We start from the raw sequence: 20,455 nt of genomic DNA, 5'->3' as shown, positions 1-20,455 counted from the left end.
TCTGTATAATCCTCTCTGCATCATGTTTTACCCCTTTTTCGGAGAAATGACAATATGGCCAACAGATAATTACAATAAAATTCTATGGTTTCCAATAAGATTAATTCCATTTTTCTGTGTGAGAAGCATAAAGATTCTGTACCAAAATTTTCATATGGAAATTTTAGTGATGACTAAGTGTTATTAAGGAGCTGGTAGCGCTTTTTTCTCTTTTTTTTTGCTACCAGTGGTGGGAAACTTCCAAAGTGTTTTGGGAAATACATACGTGGTGATGTCCTCTGGTAACAAGGAACTAACATCACGAAGCAAGTTAATTTTGTGTTATAAAAATATCAAAAAAGTAATAACTCCAGGGAATGTTTTCTTTGGGATTTTGCTATGTTTCCATATTTCAAAGTATAAAAGCTTTTTCTGTTGTTGTTCATCAAAATATACCAGTGATGACAGCCGTTATCTTTTTTTTTTGCGTCTAAAGTGATTTGAGAGTGACTTGAGAGTTAATACGCACTACTTTTTTTAAAAATCGCATCTCCATTTCTTTCATACTCTGGAAAACGTTTTTGAGACAAAGGCTTGTGAACGGTGTATGCGTTCCTTCAAAGATGAAGATAATCGCCAGACCTGTGACGGACCATCAGCTGTGGGCTGCACGCTCCGGTGGGGACCTTGGGGTGTCCAGACACGCCTCCGAGGGCAAAACGCTGACCTCCAGCCCAACCTGTCCACCACCCGAAGGCTCAGATATGGCCAATTCTCGGTAGTTTGGGATAAAGCAATGACCTTCTGACGTCTGGAGAGAATCAACACCGTAGCAACACAAAAACATCTGAAAATCATATTTTTTCCTCAACTGGAAACTTAGCGGTGATGCGCGTACTCCCTTCCCCAACCCAGGTGAGGTTATTAGGTGAAGGAAGGTGAGCTAACGATGAGGGTGTCACAACGAAACAGGCCACCAAGAGAGGAGCCGGGCTCCAAACTCATTGCTGTTCACATTTGAACTCGGGCTGCCTGGGAGCACGGGGCTCAGGTCGGTGTGAGCGCGTCTCAAGCAGCAGTGCCTCTCACCCGTGCGTGCACGGGGCCGCCCAGAGTGGCCAATGAAAGCTCCGGAAGGTCAGGGCCCCAGATTTGCTCGCCTGGTGACAGATTTCTTTGCAAGAGTAATCAGCAGCTGCTTCCAATACCGAGAGACCATTCGTGAATGTCACCAAGCTACAGATTCAGGAAGGGGTGGAAACGCAGCCTGTGTGAGTGTGCGCACACGTGCGTGCGTGCGTGTGTGTGTGTGTGAGTGTGAAATACACAATGGAAATATTTGGCACGTTCTCTCACACTGCTCAGAGGGAAGGCGGAACTTCAGACAAACCGAGCAGAGTCCTTGTGGTACCCCGCTGGGTCCCCGCTGGCCTGGGGCAGGTGGCCGAGCACGGGCGGGGGGCGCCTGGGGGACCCAGCGCGCGCCGCCCTCCCCACCTGCAGCGTTCAGAGGTACAGGTACCCGACCCAGTAGACCAGGTTGAAGAGCAGGAAGGACGTGGGGAAAAAGACGCGGGAATACTTGTCCAGCTCCAAGATGTCTATGTGGATGCGCCCTTTCCTCCAAGAGCCGGACTTGCACTCCTCGTAGCAGCAGAAGAAGCTCTGGCAGTCCTTGCCGTCCAGACACTCGTACACGCAGGTGTCTTCGAACTCCTGCCAGTACAGGGAGTTGTTGAACGTGATCATCGTGGCCGGCGGTGGCCTCATGTCGAGGAGCGAGTAGTTCTGCAGGCAAGGAGAGCGACACAAAAGTCACCATGAAACACGCTAAGAACAGGCCCAGAGGCAGCGAACAACGGGCACGGGTGACCTCTGTCTACTGCACACGGTGCCCTGGCTCCGCCCCCTGCACCCCTCCCCACCCGCCCCAACTCCGGAGACTTCAGTCTTAGAGGATTTAATCTGTGCAAATCTAATGCAAGAAGTACACAGTGCAGTATTCAAAACTTACAGTTCTTGGATTATAGGTGTGGGAGGCGGAGTATATATATATTTTTTGTTGTTGTTCTGTTACAGTTGCCCCAGGTTTCCTCCCGCACTGCTCCCCGCTGCCCTCCACCCCTGCTCCCCACAGTCAGTCCCCACCCCCTTGTCCAAGTCCATGGGTCATTCATACCTGTTGGTTAACTAGACCCTTCCCCTCCTTCTCCCCCTCCCCCTCTCCCCTCTGGCCCCTGACAGTCTGTTCCCCGTTTCCCTGCCTCTGGTTCTATTTTGCTCCTTGGTTTGTTCTGTTCTTCAGGTTCCCAGGTGCGGCATGCTTTCAAAGGGCTGCTGTCCTTTGCAAGTCCCTGTTCTGCCTGCTTTTCCATTGGTTTGGGGTAAACACATCATATTATGCAAATGGATGCTCCGCTCACAGTGGGGTTACGTCCTGGCACACCCATCGACAGTGTCATGAGTCAGGTGCACACTGAACACACCTGCTGCCAACCCGGCAGGTGTTCGGACTTGTTCAATGGCTGGGTGCAGTGCAGCCCGGCCGTTCCTGCTGAACGCGGACCACTTTTCACCACGCTGAAGTCACGAAACCCTAAATCAAACCACGGGAAATCAGGGGCCGTCTGGAAGCCCTTGCGCCTTGAATTGTGCAGACAAAAACTGCCACCCCCCACCTCACTTAGTAAGTGGTAAAAAATAAAGTGTATAGGGACACTGATGACAGCATCTTCTGGTTCCATGTGATTCTGGTAGAAAATGAGCTTTCAGCGCATGGTGGCTGGGCTTGCCCCAAATCTGTCTGGTGGGGATGTTTTACTTCATTTTCCTAACTCTCCTCCTGGTGTGGGAAGTAAATGTGGGCCAGACAAGGGTGGGGGGGGCAGGGCGGCTGACGTGTGCTAACTCACAACTGAGAGGCCTCATTCTTCACCTTGACCTTGGGGAGTGGCTCCAAAGGCACCTGTTACTTCTTCTGCCAATGTTGCGGTCCCCCGAACACCTGTGAATTGCCTGCTGACACGCAGTCTGCCAGCAGGACACCTTTCTCAACTCCACTGCGCCGTGTCAGAGAACTAAAACTCCTAGTCGCCCATCTGCTTTTGTTCCGTCTGCGCTGGCTCAGCCGAGGCTGGAGTTGTGCCCGTGGAAATGGTAGGCACGAAGGCCTGGGAGAGGTGGACACAAGCTCAGGTCTAGGCTGCTGGCCAGACATTTTTGCCACACTCTGGGACAGAGGCCTTGTGGGATTCATGACAAGGCACCAAGAGTTCCTCTTGTGTTTTTACCAAAATCTATTGTTCTAAGGAAACTTGGCCCCCTCTGCCTGTGGCTGTTAGTCAGACTGAGTGTGCCCGCAGTGACATGGAGTTGCACCAGAGACACGCAGGTGGAGGTGCAGGGACTCGGTGCTCCCGCTGGTAGTATTCAGGGCATCCTTGTGGCCAGGTGCATCTGCACGAGGACAGGACTTCGCACACGCTGACAGCCACCTCGCTGCCTTGCTGCCCCTCGGGTTTGAAGGTAGACACGTCTCCAGGTTCGTGGTCCCTAAACCTGCATGGCGGTAAAGTCTGGGGTTTGCTGGAACAGCTGAGTCCCGTCCCTGAGCCGGAGCATAGGAGGGGCCTGCAGGGCACTGATCAGTGGCCGCTGCGACACCGCCTTTGTGGAGGGACAACTGCCTGCGTGTTGGACGGTGTTGGCCAGATCGCCACCCCTTTCTTCACGTGGACACCTGCTTGGGCCGTGGAGAGCGCTCCATTTACAGCTTGTGTGTTGAAATGAAGCTAATTCTGCTTAACAAAATTGAAATGAAACTTGGAATGTTGAGAGCCCTGCACGGCCACAGCCCAATTGCTCAAGCCCTTCCTTATGTGCCTTCCTTGCCACTGTCATGGCGATGTCAGACCCGGCCCCTAGCACAGAGCAGTTGGTCGTGACTGAGAGCTTTCCAGGCCCCCTGCACCCGCTGGACCCCCGACCCCTTCAGCTGTGCCTGCACGACCCCTGGGCACCTGCTGCACTTCCTGGGTGCAAGGGCTGGGCAACCAAGGCCCGGATGAGTCTGAACAACCTGCCCCAAAGCGCAGGTGTGACGGTCAGCGGGGCCTGTCTCTGGGGCCTGTCCCTGAGCTCAGAGGCCGTGGCTTCTGCTTTTGCTGGTAGGTGAGAGCGGCGGGCGGGCAACCGGCTGAGGCCTGTGCATCTTCCCAGTTGAAGACGCTGACAATTACCAACAGCTGTTTAAAGGCCCCTTTTCTTTGGCTGCCGCAGTGGGGACTCTCGTGGAAGGTTTTGTGTCTCTTCGCCTTTCTCTCTGTGAACGTTTTTCTGTGTACTTTCTTCAAGGCCTGCCACTGCCTTTCTTCAAAGTGAAATTCTTTTTTAAAAAATATACTTTATTGATTATGCTCTTACCATTGTCCCATTTTACCCCTTCACTCCCGTCCACCCTGCACACCCCCTCCCCTCTTCCCCCCCTTTAGATTATGACCACGTGTCTCAAGTTCATTAGATTCTATATTTCCCCTACTATTCTTGCCCTCCCCCTGTCTATTTTCTACCTACCATCTATGCTACTTATTCTCTGTACCTTCTCCCCCTCTCCTCCTCCCACTCCCCTGTTGCTAACCCTCCATGTGATCTTCATTTCTATCGTTCCACTCCTGATCGAGCTGTCCTCTTGGTTTGCTTTTGTTTTAGGTGTGGTTGTTAATAACCATGAGTTTGCTGTCCTTTCACTGTTCATATTTTTTATCTTCTTTTTCTTAGATAAGTCCCTTTAACATTTCATATAATAAGGGCTTGGTGATGATGAATTGCTTGAACTTGACCTTATCTGAGAAGCACTTTATCTGTCCTTCCATTCTAAATGAAAGCTTTGCTGGGTAAAGGAATCTTGGCTGTAGGTCTTTGGATTTCATGACTTGGAATACTTCTTTCCAGCCCCTTCTTGCCTGTAAGGTCTCTTTTGAGAAATCCGCTGACAGTCTGATGGGAACTCCTCATTTCTTGCTGTTTTTAGGATTCCATCCTTAATTTTAATCTTGGGTGATGTAATTATGATGTGCCTTGGTGTGTGTTCCTCTTTGGGTCCACCTTCTTTAGGACTCTCTGAGCTTCCTGGACTTCCTGGAAGTCTATTTCCTTTGCCAGACTGGGGAAAGGAAAAATAACTTTTGTTATTTGTTCAAATAACTTTTCCAATTGTTGCTCTTCCTCTTCTCTTTGAGAAACCCCTATAATTCGGATGTTGGAACGTTTAAAGATGTCCTGAAGGTTCCTAAGCCTCTCCTCATTTTTTTGAATTCTTGTTTCTTCATTCTCATTGGATGTTTTTTCTGAGTGGATGTTTCTTTCTTCCTTCTGGTGAAATTCTGGTTGGGGCAGCGGCGGGGAGGGAGTTCATTTTCTTCTTTGTTAAGGGATTCTTTCCGAGGTGTCGTTTCTACACCAAAGGTGTCACTATTTCCTCCTCCCCTGCCAGCCCCAGGTGGGTGGGGTGATGTCCCCTCTGGGAACCGGGCTCCTCCACCTGACTTGCCCCGCCCACTCCCACCCCTCCCCATTAGTTCGGGGCTGTGGTTCCCCACAGGAAGCCCTTGCTGTTTGCAGCATCTAGAGGTTTGCTGCACAGGGCTGGAAAGTCAGAACCATGCTGATACGCACCTGCAGAGAATGCATCATCAGGCAGTCTCCTTTGGGGCAGGTTGAAATGCCCCAAACATGAGTGACTGACTAGCCATGAGAAAACCACCCACGGTGTCTGGGTGGGCAGTTGGGGGTTCAGAGCAATTCACCCCAAAATGTGCCTCTCTTGTATCAGGACTATTCATTTATTTATTTTAAGATTTTATTTATTTATCTTTAGAGGGGAAGGGAAGGTGCGAGGGAGAGAAATATCAGTGTACAGTTGCCTCTTGTGGGTCCCCCGTCGGGACCTGGCCTGCAACCCAGGCATGTGCCCTGACTGGGAATCGAATCGCGATCCTTTGGTTCACAGGCCCGCGCTCAATCCACTGAGCTACACCAGCCAGGGATTATTTTGAGTGAAAGGCATCCAAAACCCTGCAGACTCAAGAGAAATTTCCTCCCCCTATTCCCTTAACTACCTAGAACAGAGATTCTCAATATTTTTCACCTCATGGTATGCATGTACTAATTACTAAAATTCCACAGCATACCAAAAATTTTTAAATATTTGTTGCCAGTCTGACAAAAACAAGAGGTAAAATTTTGATTCATTCACATGGCAGGGTCTGTGGTTCTTTTGACTGTTGTCATTTTTTTAAATTTGACAGTCTAAGGGAAAAGAGGTCAGTGCCCCTGACTAAATAGTCAGGTATCGCATGTTTTAAAAACTCATGCAGTAGCCCTGGCAGGGTGATGCAACTGGTTGGATCGTTGTGGGTTTGATTCCTGGTCAGAGGTTGTGGGTTTGATTCCTGCTCAGAGCGTGCCTGGGAGGCAGCCAACCAATGTTTCTCTCTTTCTCCCTTTCTGTCCCTCTAAAATCAGTAAAACTATGCACAAGTGAGGATTAAAAAAAAATTCTTGCAACACACTGGTTTCAAGTTGCTGTTCTAGAAGAATCTGAATTAGGGATGTTGCCCTTAGTAAGAGAGTTTGAGAGAGAATTTCTTTTCGCTTATCCACAGGGCAAGGCAGCTGCTAATTACTGCACACCTGCCCTTCTTATGGTCCTTGGGGACCCTTTGACACCCCAAGGTGCTTTACATCATCCTTAGCTCAGAATGTTGTTTATTCCTCATTTTCGCTTCCTGTCCCTGAACCTCTCCTGCACATACATATGTAATTAAATATTTCTCTTGTTCATCCATCTCATTTGGATCTAATTTTTAGACCAGTGGAAAGGACACGGAGGAGTAGAGCAAAGTTTTTTCCTTCCCATAGGCATGAAGCATTCATGTAATTGGGCAGTGAGACCACGGGCTCTGACAAGAAATTCACCTGCTGAGACAGACTCCCTATGGCCAACCAGGGGGTCCAGATTTTATACGTAAGGACTCTGGTGGCCATTTGCTGGCGGACTCCTCACGCACGCTGTGCACCAGCAAGAACCTCAGGCTGAGCTTCTGGCTTCCTACTTGACTCCACCGTCTGAGTCAACTGTTAGGAGCACGCCCCCGGTTTCCTGTTTAGACCAATGCCCAAGACTGGCCCCATCCAATCAGAACTGCTGCATAGTGACTGACACACGTGGGACATCTAATGCCGACCAATCAGGACCGAAGGAATTTGGAAACCTCATTTGCATGCGGCGGACTGCACTGGGAAGCTGGGTGGGACTTTTCTCTGTGAAAAGCAGCCTGGTCTTGCCTCAGCAGGACCAGCTTAGGCTGTGACCCCCGCTGTCTCCTGGTCCATAGCCCCCTTTGATCATATATGTGCTTTTTATTCTCTCTTATAGTATAAAATTAATTTTGCTTTACCATATGTGGAAGGGATCAGATATAAAAATTGTGGTATGATGAAAGGGGTATTCGCCTCACCGTTTAAAAGCATGTTTCTCAGATTTTTAATAGATTCTTACCTCAAGCCATAAACTGAAAATTCAGAGGCATGAATAACTAAATGTAATTTTTTTTTAAATAGACAAATCTTGGTCATTATTCACAGGGCTTCATTTCTTCCTACATCCGTTTCCTCATCTGTAGAAGGGGTTGTTGGAAGATAAAGTGAGTTGATGCATGAAATAGTTTATGACACAGGGTCAGCCTCAGAGGAAGGCGAGGGGACACAGGGGGCAGAGACCCCAGAAGGAGAGGCCGATGGATCGGACCACAGGAGACTTCAGAAAATGCGCATGGGAAAAGGCACACAAAATGACGGTGACAACGTTGCCAAGGAAAGCTGAGGTACAAACTGAACAAAAACAGACTACAGTCCCTAATATATTCTATATGTGACTATATCCATTTTCATGTCATACAAATACAATGTACACAATACAGGGTCAGGCAAGAGCACGTGCATAAGTGTAGTTGGCAGGGTAATAATATGAGTGTAACAATTTATAGTATAAATTTGAACAGGTTACCTAAAATGTCCTATGGTGTAGGCTTGAGTGTGATATTGTTATGTGACAGAATGACATGCATGACAGAATGATTTTGTAATAAAAGATTTTGTAATAAAAAAGGGATGTTATGCCCTGGCTGGTATAGCTTAGTGGATTGAGTGCTGGCCTGCAAACCAGAGGGTTACCAGTTCGATTCCCAGTCAGGGCACATGCTTGGGTTGCGGGCCAGGTTCCCAGCAGAGGGAGCATGAGAGGCAACCACACATGGATGTTTCTCTCCCTCTCTTACTCTCTCCCTTCCCCTCTCTCTAAAAATAAATAAATAAAATCTTTAAAAGGGGGGTGGGACACATTATTTGTGCCGGATCCTGTATATAGCATGAAGAAGTGGCAGATTGCTACTCTAGAAAAGTCAAATGACATAAAAAAGTATGAAATTATGTAAAAACTTACAAAAGTTAAAAGACATAAAAAGCAAGTCATGAAACTAGAAATGGAAATAAAAAATAAGTAAGAAAAAACATTAAACTTTATCAACAAGCAAAGACAAGCCAGTAGGAACAGTACACAGGGGCGTTTCTCTGCTTGGCTTCAAACTAAGGCAGGCAAATTCTGTGAACAGAGCTGCTGACATACGATGTGGCAGAGGCTGTGCAAACACTTTGGCCTGGTCCTTCTGCTGCTAGGGATTTATACTAAGGAGACAGTCCCAGGTGTGCACAAAGCCACAGTGATAAGAATATGGACAGAAGTGAATGCGTGTGAATCAGCCCAGCACCCAGCCAGGACTGTATGTTTCTCCATCTGAATATATGACCTGACCCTAGAAAATACTGTTAACACAGTAAATTATTACTCAGTCATAAAAGAATGCAATCTTACCATTTGGGACAGCATGGGTAGACCTAGAGGGTGTTATGCTAAGTGAAATAAGACAGCCCGAGAAAGATAAATAAATATCGTAGAATTTCACTCATATGTAGAGTCTGATAAACAAAATAAATGAAGAACAAAATGGGGGACTTCTGCCAAGATGGAGGCATAGGTGGAAACACTGTGCCTTCTCCCACAACCAAGTTTGAACACAACAAAGGTTTGGAGAACTAGGACACACCCAAAGACCAGAAAACGGAATTATATGGAAGTCCAACAACTACGAACCGTTCAACAGGGACGATAAGAGAGGTGGAGCCAGCAGCAGAGCTTGGTCGGGCAGGACAGATCCCCCGACCTAGGCGCGCAGGCAGCCCGGAACCAGTCGGGGTGCGGGGCGGACTGACCTCGGTCGCACATTCGCACACAGTGAGACGGACCACACAGGCCCCAGGGGGCGAACCCAGTGGTGGAGGGCTGATGGCGGTGGCACACTTGTGTGCAGTGGAACAAAATGTGTGGGCCTGGTGACAGTGGTGGCTGTGGCGCCGGGCCGTGGCGGCAGGCGGCAGACAGGAAGCCATTGTCCCTCTTTGACCCCGCCTCCACATACAACGTCACAACCCAGCGACTTAGTTGCCCTGTTCTAGTGACCACTTTAGGGCTCTGATCCTGTTACGGAACAGGCATGAACAGCCCAAAAGATGGTGCAAGAAGAACTCAAAGTCCCAGAGCCAATAAATCTAAGCAACCGAGAAATTGCCAGCCTCTCAGAAGCACAATTCAAGACACTATTTATCAGGATGCTCACAGAACTGGTAGAATATAGTCATAAATTAGAGGAGCACAGTCACAAATTAGAGGGACATATGAAGGCTAAACTAATTGAAATGAAGGGAGATGCACAGGAAACCAATAGTGATGGAAAGGAAACTGGGACTCAAATCAATGGAATGGACCAGAAGGAAGAACAAAACATCCCACCAGAAAGGAAGGAAGAAATGAGAATTCAAAAAAATGAGGAGAGGCTTAGGCACCTCCAAGACATCTTTAAACGTTCCAACATCCGGATTATAGGGGTACCGGAAGGGGGAAAGAAACAGCCACGAGTGGAAAACGTATTTGAACAAATAATAAAGGAGGACTTCCCCAGTCTGGCAAAGGAAATAGACTTCCGGGAAATCCAGGAAGCTCAGAGAGTCCCAAAGAAGTTGGACCCAAGAAGGAACACACCAAGGCACATCATAATTACATTAGCCAAGACTAAAATGAAGGAGAGAATCCTAGAAGCAGCAAGGGATAAGGGGACAGTCACCTACAAAGGAGTACCCATCAGACTGTCAGCGGATTTCTCAAAAGAGACCTTACAGGCAAGAAGGGGCTGGAAAGAAGTATTCCAAGTCATGAAATCCAAAGACCTACAGCCAAGATTGCTTTATCCAGCAAAACTTTCATTTAGAATGGAAGGACAGATAAAGTGCTTCTCAGATAAGGTCAAGTTCAAGGAGTTCATCATCACCAAGCCCTTATTATATGAAATGCTAAAGGGACTTATATAAGAAAAAGAAGATGAAAAATATGAACAGTGAAAGGACAGCAAACTCACAGTTATTAACAACCACACCTAAAACAAAAGCAAACCAAGAGGACAGCTCGATCGGGAGTGGAACCATAGAAATGAAGAACACATGGAGGGTTAGAAACAGGGCGGTGGGAGGGGGAGAAGGGGGGAGAAGGCACAGAAAATAGCATAGACAGTAGGTAGAAAATAGATAGGGGGGAGGGCGAGAATAGTGGGGGAAATATAGAATCTAAAGAACTTGAGACACGTGGTTATAAACTAAGGGGGGAGAATGGTGGGGGAGGGAGTGTGCGGGTGGAGGGGAATGAAGGGGGGGAATAGAACAACTGTAATGGTACAATCAATAAAGTATATTATTAAAAAAAAGAACAAAATGGAAACAGACTCATGGTTACAGAAGACACTCTGATGCTTAGAAGGGGGGTGGGGGGATGGGTGAAAAGGAGGAAGGGAGTAAGAAGGACAGACTGGCAGTTACAGAACAGTCATGGGAATGTAAAGCACAGCACATGGAATACAGTCTGTAATACTGTAGTAACCGTGTATAGGTGTGGGGCCAGGTGGCAGCTAGACTTATGGGGGGGAAACACTTTGTGAATTACATAAATGTCTAACCACTATGCTATACGCCCAAAACAAATTTAAGTTAATACTGAAGCTCAAGTATAATTGAAAAATGAAGTTAAAAAATCATATAACACAGAAGCTTGTTCCTAACATCTTTTTGACACACAAAACAGAAATGCGCATGCTCCGCATGAATCCCTGGGTAGAAGGATTATGAGGGAGTTTGCCCCTTTATTTTTCAAATGTTCTAAATTGGGAATTTTAAAAAAGTAAATGCATTTTGAAGGCATGGTGTGTACTGTTCATCCATACATCAGAAATAACAGCTCCTTCTGTCTCAGTTTAGTAAGAGTTCACGGAAACATTTGCACCTGCAATGCTAATACATACGGAGGGGGTTTGTAGGGTTATTCGCTCATGAATCCATCTTGAGGAATCTGGAGGTAATAACTGCAAAAAAAAACAGAAAAAAATCATTACAAAGCTGCTATGAAAATCTGAAGCATGTATCCCCCCAGGTATGAGCAATCTTTTAACTCTGATGACATTCCTCCCTGTCACTGGTGGGTGGAGCTCAAGAGGGGGTGGCATTCCTATCTTCTGAACACGTGTCTATGTCCTTAAAGTGTTGTCCAGTTAGCTGTTTATATCATGTTGTATAAGATCCTTAAGGAGCCCTGGCTGGTGTGGCTCAGTGGCTTGAGTGCCGGCCCGGGAATCAAAGGGTCATGGGTTCGATTCCCAGTCAGGGCACATGCCTGGGTTGTGGCCCAGGTCCCCAGTAGGGGGCACACGAGAGGGAACCACACATTGATGTTTCTCTCCTTCTCTTTCTCCCTCCCTCCGGCCATCATTTACTTCAAACTACCCTCCCCAATACCTTCCCTAAAAATCAGACACTCACCGACGTTTTCTTTTTAGTGGCAGTCGGTTTCCGACAGCTGGAGTAGTAGTTGAGGGTGGCGTACTCCATCAAGGCGGCGAACACGAACAGGAAGCACACGGTCACGAAGAGGTCCATCGCTGTGACGTAGGACACGCGTGGCAGGGAGTTCCTGGCGATGGTGCTGAGTGTGGTCATGGTCAGCACTGTGGTGATCCCTGCGTGGGGACAGGCGCCAGGTGGTCACAGGAGCCCCACCGACCCCCTCCCCTCCAACGCTGCATTGTTACGTGAACTCTCTTTGACATTGCGTGAGTGTGACATTGCTTTCACACCTTAAATGTCTATGATTTCGTAAGCCCTGCTTCCATAAAATTTCTATCGCAGTCTCTGCAAGAACGTTAAAACCCCGAATGAAGTTGACACCTTTCTGTTTTTTCAGTCATTCTGCAATTGCTTGACATTTTGTCTTTTAAATATTTTTTTAAACAAAGATACAGTGTGCAGCCTGCCATAACATTGCCTCTGATCCACGGCTCACAGTTTCCTCCTGACCACCTACACCTTCCTTCTTACTTCTCCCTCTCTATGGAATTTGCAAACTGCCACCCCTGAGGCGCCTTCACCTGCAGCGCCCTGCACAGAGCGGACCCCGTGCACATCAGCACCACCCCTGGACTTTCCAGGCACCCTGCTTGCTCGTTTATGGGTTTCCATGATCAAAGTAAACTTCGCACAGGTCGTGGCAGTCTCTCTCCCTGAACAGATCGACAGGCTGGCTGACCTGCAAGGGCAAAACTGTATCTTGCTCATCTTTGCTTGCTTCTCAGAGAGCCCGGCACATTCTAGGCATTTACATGAATGCCATGCATTGAATGTGTCCATCGTTCACCCATCCAAGTAATCAGTGGACTCATAATATGCAGTGTTGTTCTGACCTTGACCATTTCACATGCGAGGGTCACACTAAAGATGTGATCGGAGACTGTGGGAAAGATTTAGGAAAGTGATGTGCGTGTCATGGGTAGTTGAGAAGGAAAAACAAGTGAAGAAAGGCATGCGGGCTACTAAGCACGAAGGAGAGGGAGGTGAGCAGGTGACTGTCACACGAAACGAGCGAAGGCTGCCTCTCCTCCAGATGGGCTCCTGGGACCCAGAACCTGCTAGAGCTGGTGGCCCAGCCGGCTGGTGACACAGACCCCAGCATCGCAGGCACATGGACTTGAACTCTCACCCGCCCTACGGCTCAGTGGGAATGCTATGAAATGTCTGTCTGGGGTTAGGTGCTGTGACGTATGAGGGAGCTTCCTCCCAGCTTGGCTGAAGCACCACAGCTCCTGCTGCTTGGCTGCCTGTACCTGCCGAGGGTGCGCCCCCACACACCCTGGGACCAGGTGGAGAAGGAGCTCGCAGCCCCAGGTGGGCAGCCTGCCAGGTGTAAAGGACACTCACCCAGAACTCAGAGCCCTCGCCCTGCTCTGGGCCTTCTTGGCACCTGGTGATGTAAAGTGATTACCGCCTTTGAATCCACACATGGAAGGTAGAAGGCCAGGTTCTCCTGATTGTCGGTGGCAAAGTGCCGATGCTTCCTCTAAAAATGTTACACACCCTTTCAAAGTCTACACCAATGGCAGGCACGTGTTTATGAAAAAATCAAGAAAAGAATCCAGTTCCCCTTTTTAACAAATGGGGTGACTATGTCATGTCTACAGAATCAGTAGGCAGGTGTTTTCCATGAAATTTGGAGATTTTTAACTTCATTTTTCCCCCAAAGAATTCTTTACCTCATTCTTTTTCTCCTTTCACTTTGGACCCCAAATCATAGCCATGTAATACGTCTTCACATCATTGCAGGGATCAGTGTGGCTCTGTTTATTCTTTTAAACCCTTTTAGCTCTCTTCTTCAAATTCGATAAATTTTATGTGAATTTGATTAGAGATGACCTTTTATTCTGCCATCTTCCATCTGCACTTAAGCCTGGTCAGTTCTTCAATTCAGCTATCATAGATTTCATTCTAGAATTTCCTTTTTCATAGACTATGTTGACATTGTGCATCTGTTCATTCATTACGATTATGTTTTTCTTTACATCCTCAAACATTTTTACAAAGGCTGCTTGAAAGCTCATGTCTTTTTACATCGACTCTACTTTTTCTTCAATGTGGGTCACATTTTCCTACCTCTTTGAATGGCTAGTAATTTTTATTGGACACTCAATATTGTAGGAGATACATTATAAAGAGTATGGACTACATTATGTTTTTTTCTTAAGTATATTGAATCCTCTCTTCTGACAGATAGTTAATTTGCAGGGGGCCTCCTAGATATGGTCAGGGCTTGGTTTAAGTTTCTTTAAAGAAGGTCTAGAGGGCCCCTTTCTTCTTAGACTTAGCCTTTCTGATGTATCGACTAAATATGCTGGTGTTAAAGGCATTTTTCACTCTTCTGGAGTGTAAATCTGTTATACGCCGTCGCTGTGGTTTTGCGGTATCTCTGCTTTCTCACGCTCCCATAACTACTCTTCAATGAGACTTCCACAGACTCAGGTGTGTGAATATAACTACTTATGACAATGTTTTAGAGCTGATCGATAAAGTCCCACTCACTATGACAGCTGACATGTGTAGCTCAGAACCCCTAGAACAGCTATTCAATTTATGTGACACCTTTTCCATCTGACTCACCAAGTCGATCACGTCTTTCCTGTAAGCGTGTCAAACCAATATCCGGATAGGACAGTACAGGCTAAATTATCTCGCTCAAACAGTACTTTGTTGTTGAACAAAGAATAAGAACAAACACAGCAAAAGCACGATGTGATATGAGAGACTCGAAAAGTATTTTTAAAATCAGGCAGAGCCCTCTTTTCTGAAGGAAATTTTCAGGCAGTAAACAACCTCTCTATTTAGTCTTACATGTTCCCTGTCTTCACATATCAAAATATTGAAAGTCAGATGAAATTCCTGTCATCAGGGAACACCAATATATAGAACACAGTGAATAATTCTAAAATGACCAAAGTGGAATGTTTTATTAAGAGGACTTCGGGAGGCAGAGGAAAATTCACGAAAAGACTCTGAGCTTTCGTGTGCAGATTACAGTGGAAAAACTGGACCATTTTCTTGTTTGCTGGTAAAGTTTCTACGCACCAGCAGACCTTCTTTTATTAAGAGGCTCTTTTACCAATACTGGGCTTACTTCTCTACGTTGACGTACGAGGCCTCTGAGTGTGGCGGATCCTGGGCGGGGACGGTGTCTTGATGGTGACATCATCCTTGGCGCATATCTCAGAGGGCACCAGCGATTAGCTTGGCTCCCTAACCCCAACTTCATGCAAGCGGTGCCCGTGGAATCTACTGTCAAGAAGAACAATCTAACTTGGGAACAGTGCGAAGCATGGCCCTTGCGTGGGGTCAGTTATCCTGGAATTCCCTTGCATTGAAAGCATTCTTATTAGTATTTCTGTATCAAAATGACACAAAATGGGAGGAGAGGTTTTTTTCTTCTGAAGAGGTGAGAAACTCACCTAATGTTGTTCTCGCTGGCGTCGCATCTCTTTTGATCCAAAACGACACCCAGGACAGAACCACGGTCAGGATACAGGGGATGTAGGTTTGAATGGTGAAGTAGCCCATTCGTCGGCTCAGTTCGAAATAGATCGTCATGACAACATAGTCGCCTGCAGGAAAGATGGCCAATGTACAGACAGCTTTCTTGGGTTAACAAAATAACTCGGGGACGTAATTCCTAACTTCTTTTGTTAAGTGACTGACTTGGATAAAAGCGTGTAACTTCAACTATATCAACTTAGAAAAGGGTCAAAATGCTGGTTCTGTTAAATCTAATTTTTACTGGTCATTGTAAAAGACACAAAAACAAACATATTACTTGGTAGAGGAGATAGATATGTACATAAATTCCACAACAGACCATTGTGTGATGAGCTATGTTTGCCTGAATTCATTGCCTAAGTCATTGAATTCACTGCATGTTTAAAATCAAGGGTAACACTGGCTAGTGTGGCTCAGTGGATTGAGCACCAGCCTGTGAACCAGAGGGTCATAAGTTCGAGTCCCAGTCAGGGCACATGCCTGTGTTGCAGGCCAGGTTGCCAGTAGGGGGCGCATGAGAGGCAACCACACAGTGACGGTTCTCTCCTCTTTCTCCCTCCCTTCCCCTTGCTTCAAAAATAAATAAATAAAATATTTCAAAAATAAAATAAAAGAAAATCAAGGGCAACAGTCCCAGTTGGTGTGGCTCAGTGGGTTGGGTGTATTCCTGCCAACCAAAAGGTTGTGGGTTCCATCCCCAGTCAGGACACACGCCTAGGTTGTGGGCTCCATCCTGGTCAGGGGATGTGTAACTGATCAATGTTTCTTTCCCACATCAACATTTCTCTCCCTTTCTTTCTCCTACCTTTTCCCTCTCTCTAAAATCAAAAATAAAATTTAAAAAATAGACTGATTTCAAAATAAAATCAGCAGAGGGGAGGTGGGAGGGCACGATGGGGGGGAAGGTGGAAGGGTTTTCAGGAACATGCATAAACGACACGTGGACAAAGCCAGAGGGGGGTGGGATCAAGGGTCGGAAGTGGGGGTGGCTGGGGTGGGTGGGGAGGGGTGGGGGGAAAGTAAAGACAACTGTTCTCGAGCAACAATGAAGAATAGTTAAAAAGTCAAAGCAAATCAAGGTTAGCAGACAAACAACCCCCAAGCAGATCCGTAGTCATTTTGTTTTGTCAGTGGCAGCAGAGTCTGTACATCAACATTCAGACATAAGCTTGTGTAATTAGTTTATGCTTCTATTTTTATAGCACAAATCTTAGCTTAGTGGCCGTGTGCGTTATGTTTCATTGAATATTTTGTATGTATCTTACGACTCCAGCACTTAGGCTGCACCGACCCAGAAAACTAAGAGAAAAAATCCTTTATGACCCTCTGCTCCCTCCAGCTCAAGCAGAGCCACGCTGAGCAAAAGTTGGGAGCAAGAGATTCCTAGAGAGTCCCCCAACTTCCCTGGGGACTGGGAGGGGCCGCGTGCCCTGGTGACCGGGGAGATGTGTCCCCACCCTTCCACCCACTGGTCCGCCTCCCTTCCGCCTGCGGGACTCAGCCTCTGGTGCAGAGATTCGCCAGGAGCACCCCGAGTTGTGCCCCCCGCACCCCGACCTCTGCTCCTCCTTCAGCTCCTTCTCTCACTCCCTCAGCGCGGACACTAGATGCCACTCCCCCCCCACCCCCACTCTGAACCCCCTCAGCTCCTGCACCCCTCTCCCTTCTCCCCACCTCCATCCCAGCCCGGGTCCTGACCTTCCGTGTCCCGCCACCCAAGAGGACCTTTCTGAAACACAAGCACCATCATATCCCCTCCTCCTACTCCTTCACCAGCATCTCGCTGTCCTTGTATAAGGAAGGGTCCTTGCCTCCTAGTCTTTGTGTCCCGGGCATCCCAGGTCCTCAGAAGCCTGGGGATCCTTGGCCCCCTCTCCTCCTCTTCCCCCCAGGATGCTCGCTGGGCCCTGGCCCCCCGGTGTCCCGCTCACTTTGGCATTGCAGCTTAGTAACCACTCTGTTCACCAGGAAGTCCTCTCTGCCCCTCCTGACAAGTGTGACCAACTCCTTCCTGTGATCACCAGCTTACTGCCGTCTTCCAACCAATTAGCCAGTAGAGTCACAGAATATATTTCTCTTGTTTATTATTGTTGCTTAATGATACACAATCAATAAGTATTTGTTCAATGTAAACATCACCATGAAAGTTCTATTTTTTACTTAAAAAGACTGACAGAGAAACTGTCAGTCAAACTCACACGGAAACTATGCTTTTCAGTAATCAGATTTTTTTTTCCAGGATGCGGTGTTCTGTTTCGAAAATGTTCAAAGTGGTTGACAGAAACATGAATTTTGAGACCATTTCCTACAAAACACTGAAAATTTTAAGCAAACTAGCATTTCAGCACAAAGAAGTCAGATGAAACTGAAGCCATCAAAGAATACAAAATATTTTTCTAAGTAATTTGAATGCCAAGTGACATCGTTTCCTGTTATTGTATTATGTGTGATATTCAAAACCTATTAATTTTTACATAAAATTTCAATAATGAGCCCAGCAGAAAACAAACAGTAGTCAGAAAAAACAAAACAGAGTAAACCACCAAAGCAGTAATAAATGCAGTCCCAAGGGGACACCCACAGGGGTTGAATGATGTAGTGCTGGTTCCAGAATGAGGGAACAGGGGCAGTTTCAGAGTGGATGCGCAATTCCTTCTAGCAAAGCCCTCTGGGGCCCTGCCTGTGCCCGGCAAACCCCTGTCCCTAACTCAGAGGTCTGCCCGATGACCCCCTGTCAGGGCGGAAGTAAGACAGGCTGTGGGGACCACAGTCCAGCGCCTGACGCCGTCGCTGGCTCTTGGTGGGTTCTGGGATGTACCCCAAGAAGGCGTACCACAAGCCCCTGGTTCTCGGTTTCCAGCCTCCACAGGAGCCGGACCCCCGGGAGCAGCAGCAGTGACCGCGCAGGGCGGCCCCCACAGAGCCGGCCAGCCCTCGCCCTGAACGGGAAGGACCAGACCGTGGGGTGTCCAGTTCAGACGCGCCTCCTGTTTCTTACTTGTCTGAGTCTCATGCAGACTTTCCTCTTGTTGCACAATAGACAGGGGTGGGGCTGACCGATATAAAAGACCCCCCTTTTTTCTCTGGGGGTTCCTCCCCTATACTAGGTTTGCTTTGCCTGCCGCCAGAGGAAAGACATCTCTCAATGCCAGAGATTGGTGAAAAGGAGAGGAATATTTTTTATTTAGAAGTTATGCAGACTAAAGTTCTTTAGGATACCCACAAACGCACACAGTCCTTCCTTCTCCCTCTGCCCAGTCTGGGTCGCCACATCTCAGGAAAGAAGTAGAAGTCTGCGATTCAGGCTCCCGGCACCTCCCACATGGCAAAAGGGAGCACTCTCAAAGCCAGTGGTCTGACTCCCACCCAAGCCACGTGGTCCCCATTCCACCAAAGCCCAGTGGTCCCAACTCTCCGCCCAAGCCGCATGGTCCCTGAAAAGACGCCAAATGCTGCCATGCCTGGGCTTGAACCCCAGCACCAGTCTTCCTCTGCAGCCTCACTTCTTGCTCCTCCCACAATTGGCCACAGATGCCAGCGTTCTCGGTAGGTGTGGCCCTGTGGTGTGGAGCCGATCATCGATAAGCTCTCCTGGACCCCGTTACAAATCCCTATCTGGGGTCCCCCTCTTTGCTGCACCCGGTTACACTCTCAGGAGGCAGGTGCCCAACCCTGTTCCTGAAAACATGTAGCTGAGGTTTTCCAGACAGGCCAGGCCCTGCCTAGATTACAACTGCTGTTATTTTTAGGACTCGAGACCAAATACAAAATGTTGTTCCTGACCTGGCTGCGTGGCTCACTTGGTTGGGGCGTGGTCCCGTAACCAAAAGGTCGCAGGTTCAATCCCCGATCAGGCACACACCTAGGTTGTGGGTTCGGTGCCCAGTGGGGTAAGTACAATAGGGAATGGATCGATGTTTCTCTCTCACATTGGTGTTTCTGTCTCCCTGTTTCTCTCTCTTCCCCTCTCCCTAAAATTGATGTCCTTGGTTAAGGGCAAAAAACATTTAAAAAAATGGCGTTCCCGCTCTCTGCTCCCCTTTGCACTGCCCACACACCCACAGACACGCAGACAGTCTCGCCCCGCGGACAGGTCAGCTCCACAGGATGTGAAGGGTCAAGTCCAGGTGCACACTTCTCATAGGCTGGCCGGCCCCCTTCTGGGGGCTCCTAGCTCCTGCCCCCATCACCGCCGGCCTAATGCAGGTCACGGAAGTGGTTTCAATTTTCCGCCTTGTCCTGGTGGCTCAGTTAGTTGGAGGGTCGTCCTGTACCCCAGAAGGTTGGACATTTGACCCCTAGTCGGGGCTCGTCTGAGAGGCAACTGATCGTTGTTTCTCTCTCACATGATTCTTCTCTCTCTGTTTCTCTCTCTTCCTCTCTTTGTAAAATCAGTAAACACCCTCAGGAGACGATTAAATTAATAATAATAATAATAATAATAATAATAATAATATTCATTGGTCGGTTCTTTGTAAACCAGAGAGACCTAGGTTTCCAGTGGACTCTTACAGAGAATAACAGGAATCAGTGATATCAGAGCCACCACAGTCCAGCCCGGGGCGTGTGACTACGTACAGGGGACACACTCAGCCACTGCAGCCACGCGGGGGGGGGCCTGGAGGCCACGGTGCAGAGTGAAGTAAGTCAGATGGAGACAAATACTGTGTGGTCTCTTTAAATGGGCCCCAAATGGGTGGTGGTTGCCAGGGGCGGCAGTGGGGAAGATGGAAGAAACGGAAGGATGTCGGTAAGAGCGTATAAACTTGCGGTTGTAAGAATAAGAAATCCTACAGTCAACGAGACTTTGTGATAAATTTGGAAGTTGCTGAGAGGGATCTGCCATGTCCTCATGACACACACAGACACATGTGGTCATTTCACATAAGGTGACAGAGGGGCTTGCTGACCC

At 47.8% G+C, this 20,455-nt stretch overlaps 1 protein-coding gene across 1 annotated transcript in view; it reads right to left on the bottom strand.

Annotated features, from left to right (window-relative positions):
- Positions 1-230: 230 nt before the first annotated feature.
- Positions 231-20,455, bottom strand: part of GABRG3 (gamma-aminobutyric acid type A receptor subunit gamma3) — a 152,778-nt gene continuing 132,553 nt past the window's right edge. Inside the window, exons 4-7 of the mRNA XM_037053811.1 lie at positions 15,459-15,611; positions 11,953-12,149; positions 11,439-11,498; positions 231-1,767 (exon numbers count right to left, since the gene is read on the bottom strand). Coding sequence (XP_036909706.1) covers positions 1,486-1,767; positions 11,439-11,498; positions 11,953-12,149; positions 15,459-15,611 — 692 coding nt within the window. The 3' untranslated portion in view covers positions 231-1,485. The remainder of the gene's footprint in view (positions 1,768-11,438; positions 11,499-11,952; positions 12,150-15,458; positions 15,612-20,455) is intronic.

Source organism: Sturnira hondurensis, unplaced genomic scaffold (genome assembly GCF_014824575.4).
Source record: "Sturnira hondurensis isolate 20B ecotype Veracruz unplaced genomic scaffold, ASM1482457v3 Scaffold0007865, whole genome shotgun sequence".
Lineage (NCBI taxonomy): Eukaryota > Metazoa > Chordata > Mammalia > Chiroptera > Phyllostomidae > Sturnira > Sturnira hondurensis.
The sequence above is the reverse complement of the archived record's forward strand: the minus strand, read 5'-3'. Positions and strand labels throughout refer to the sequence as shown.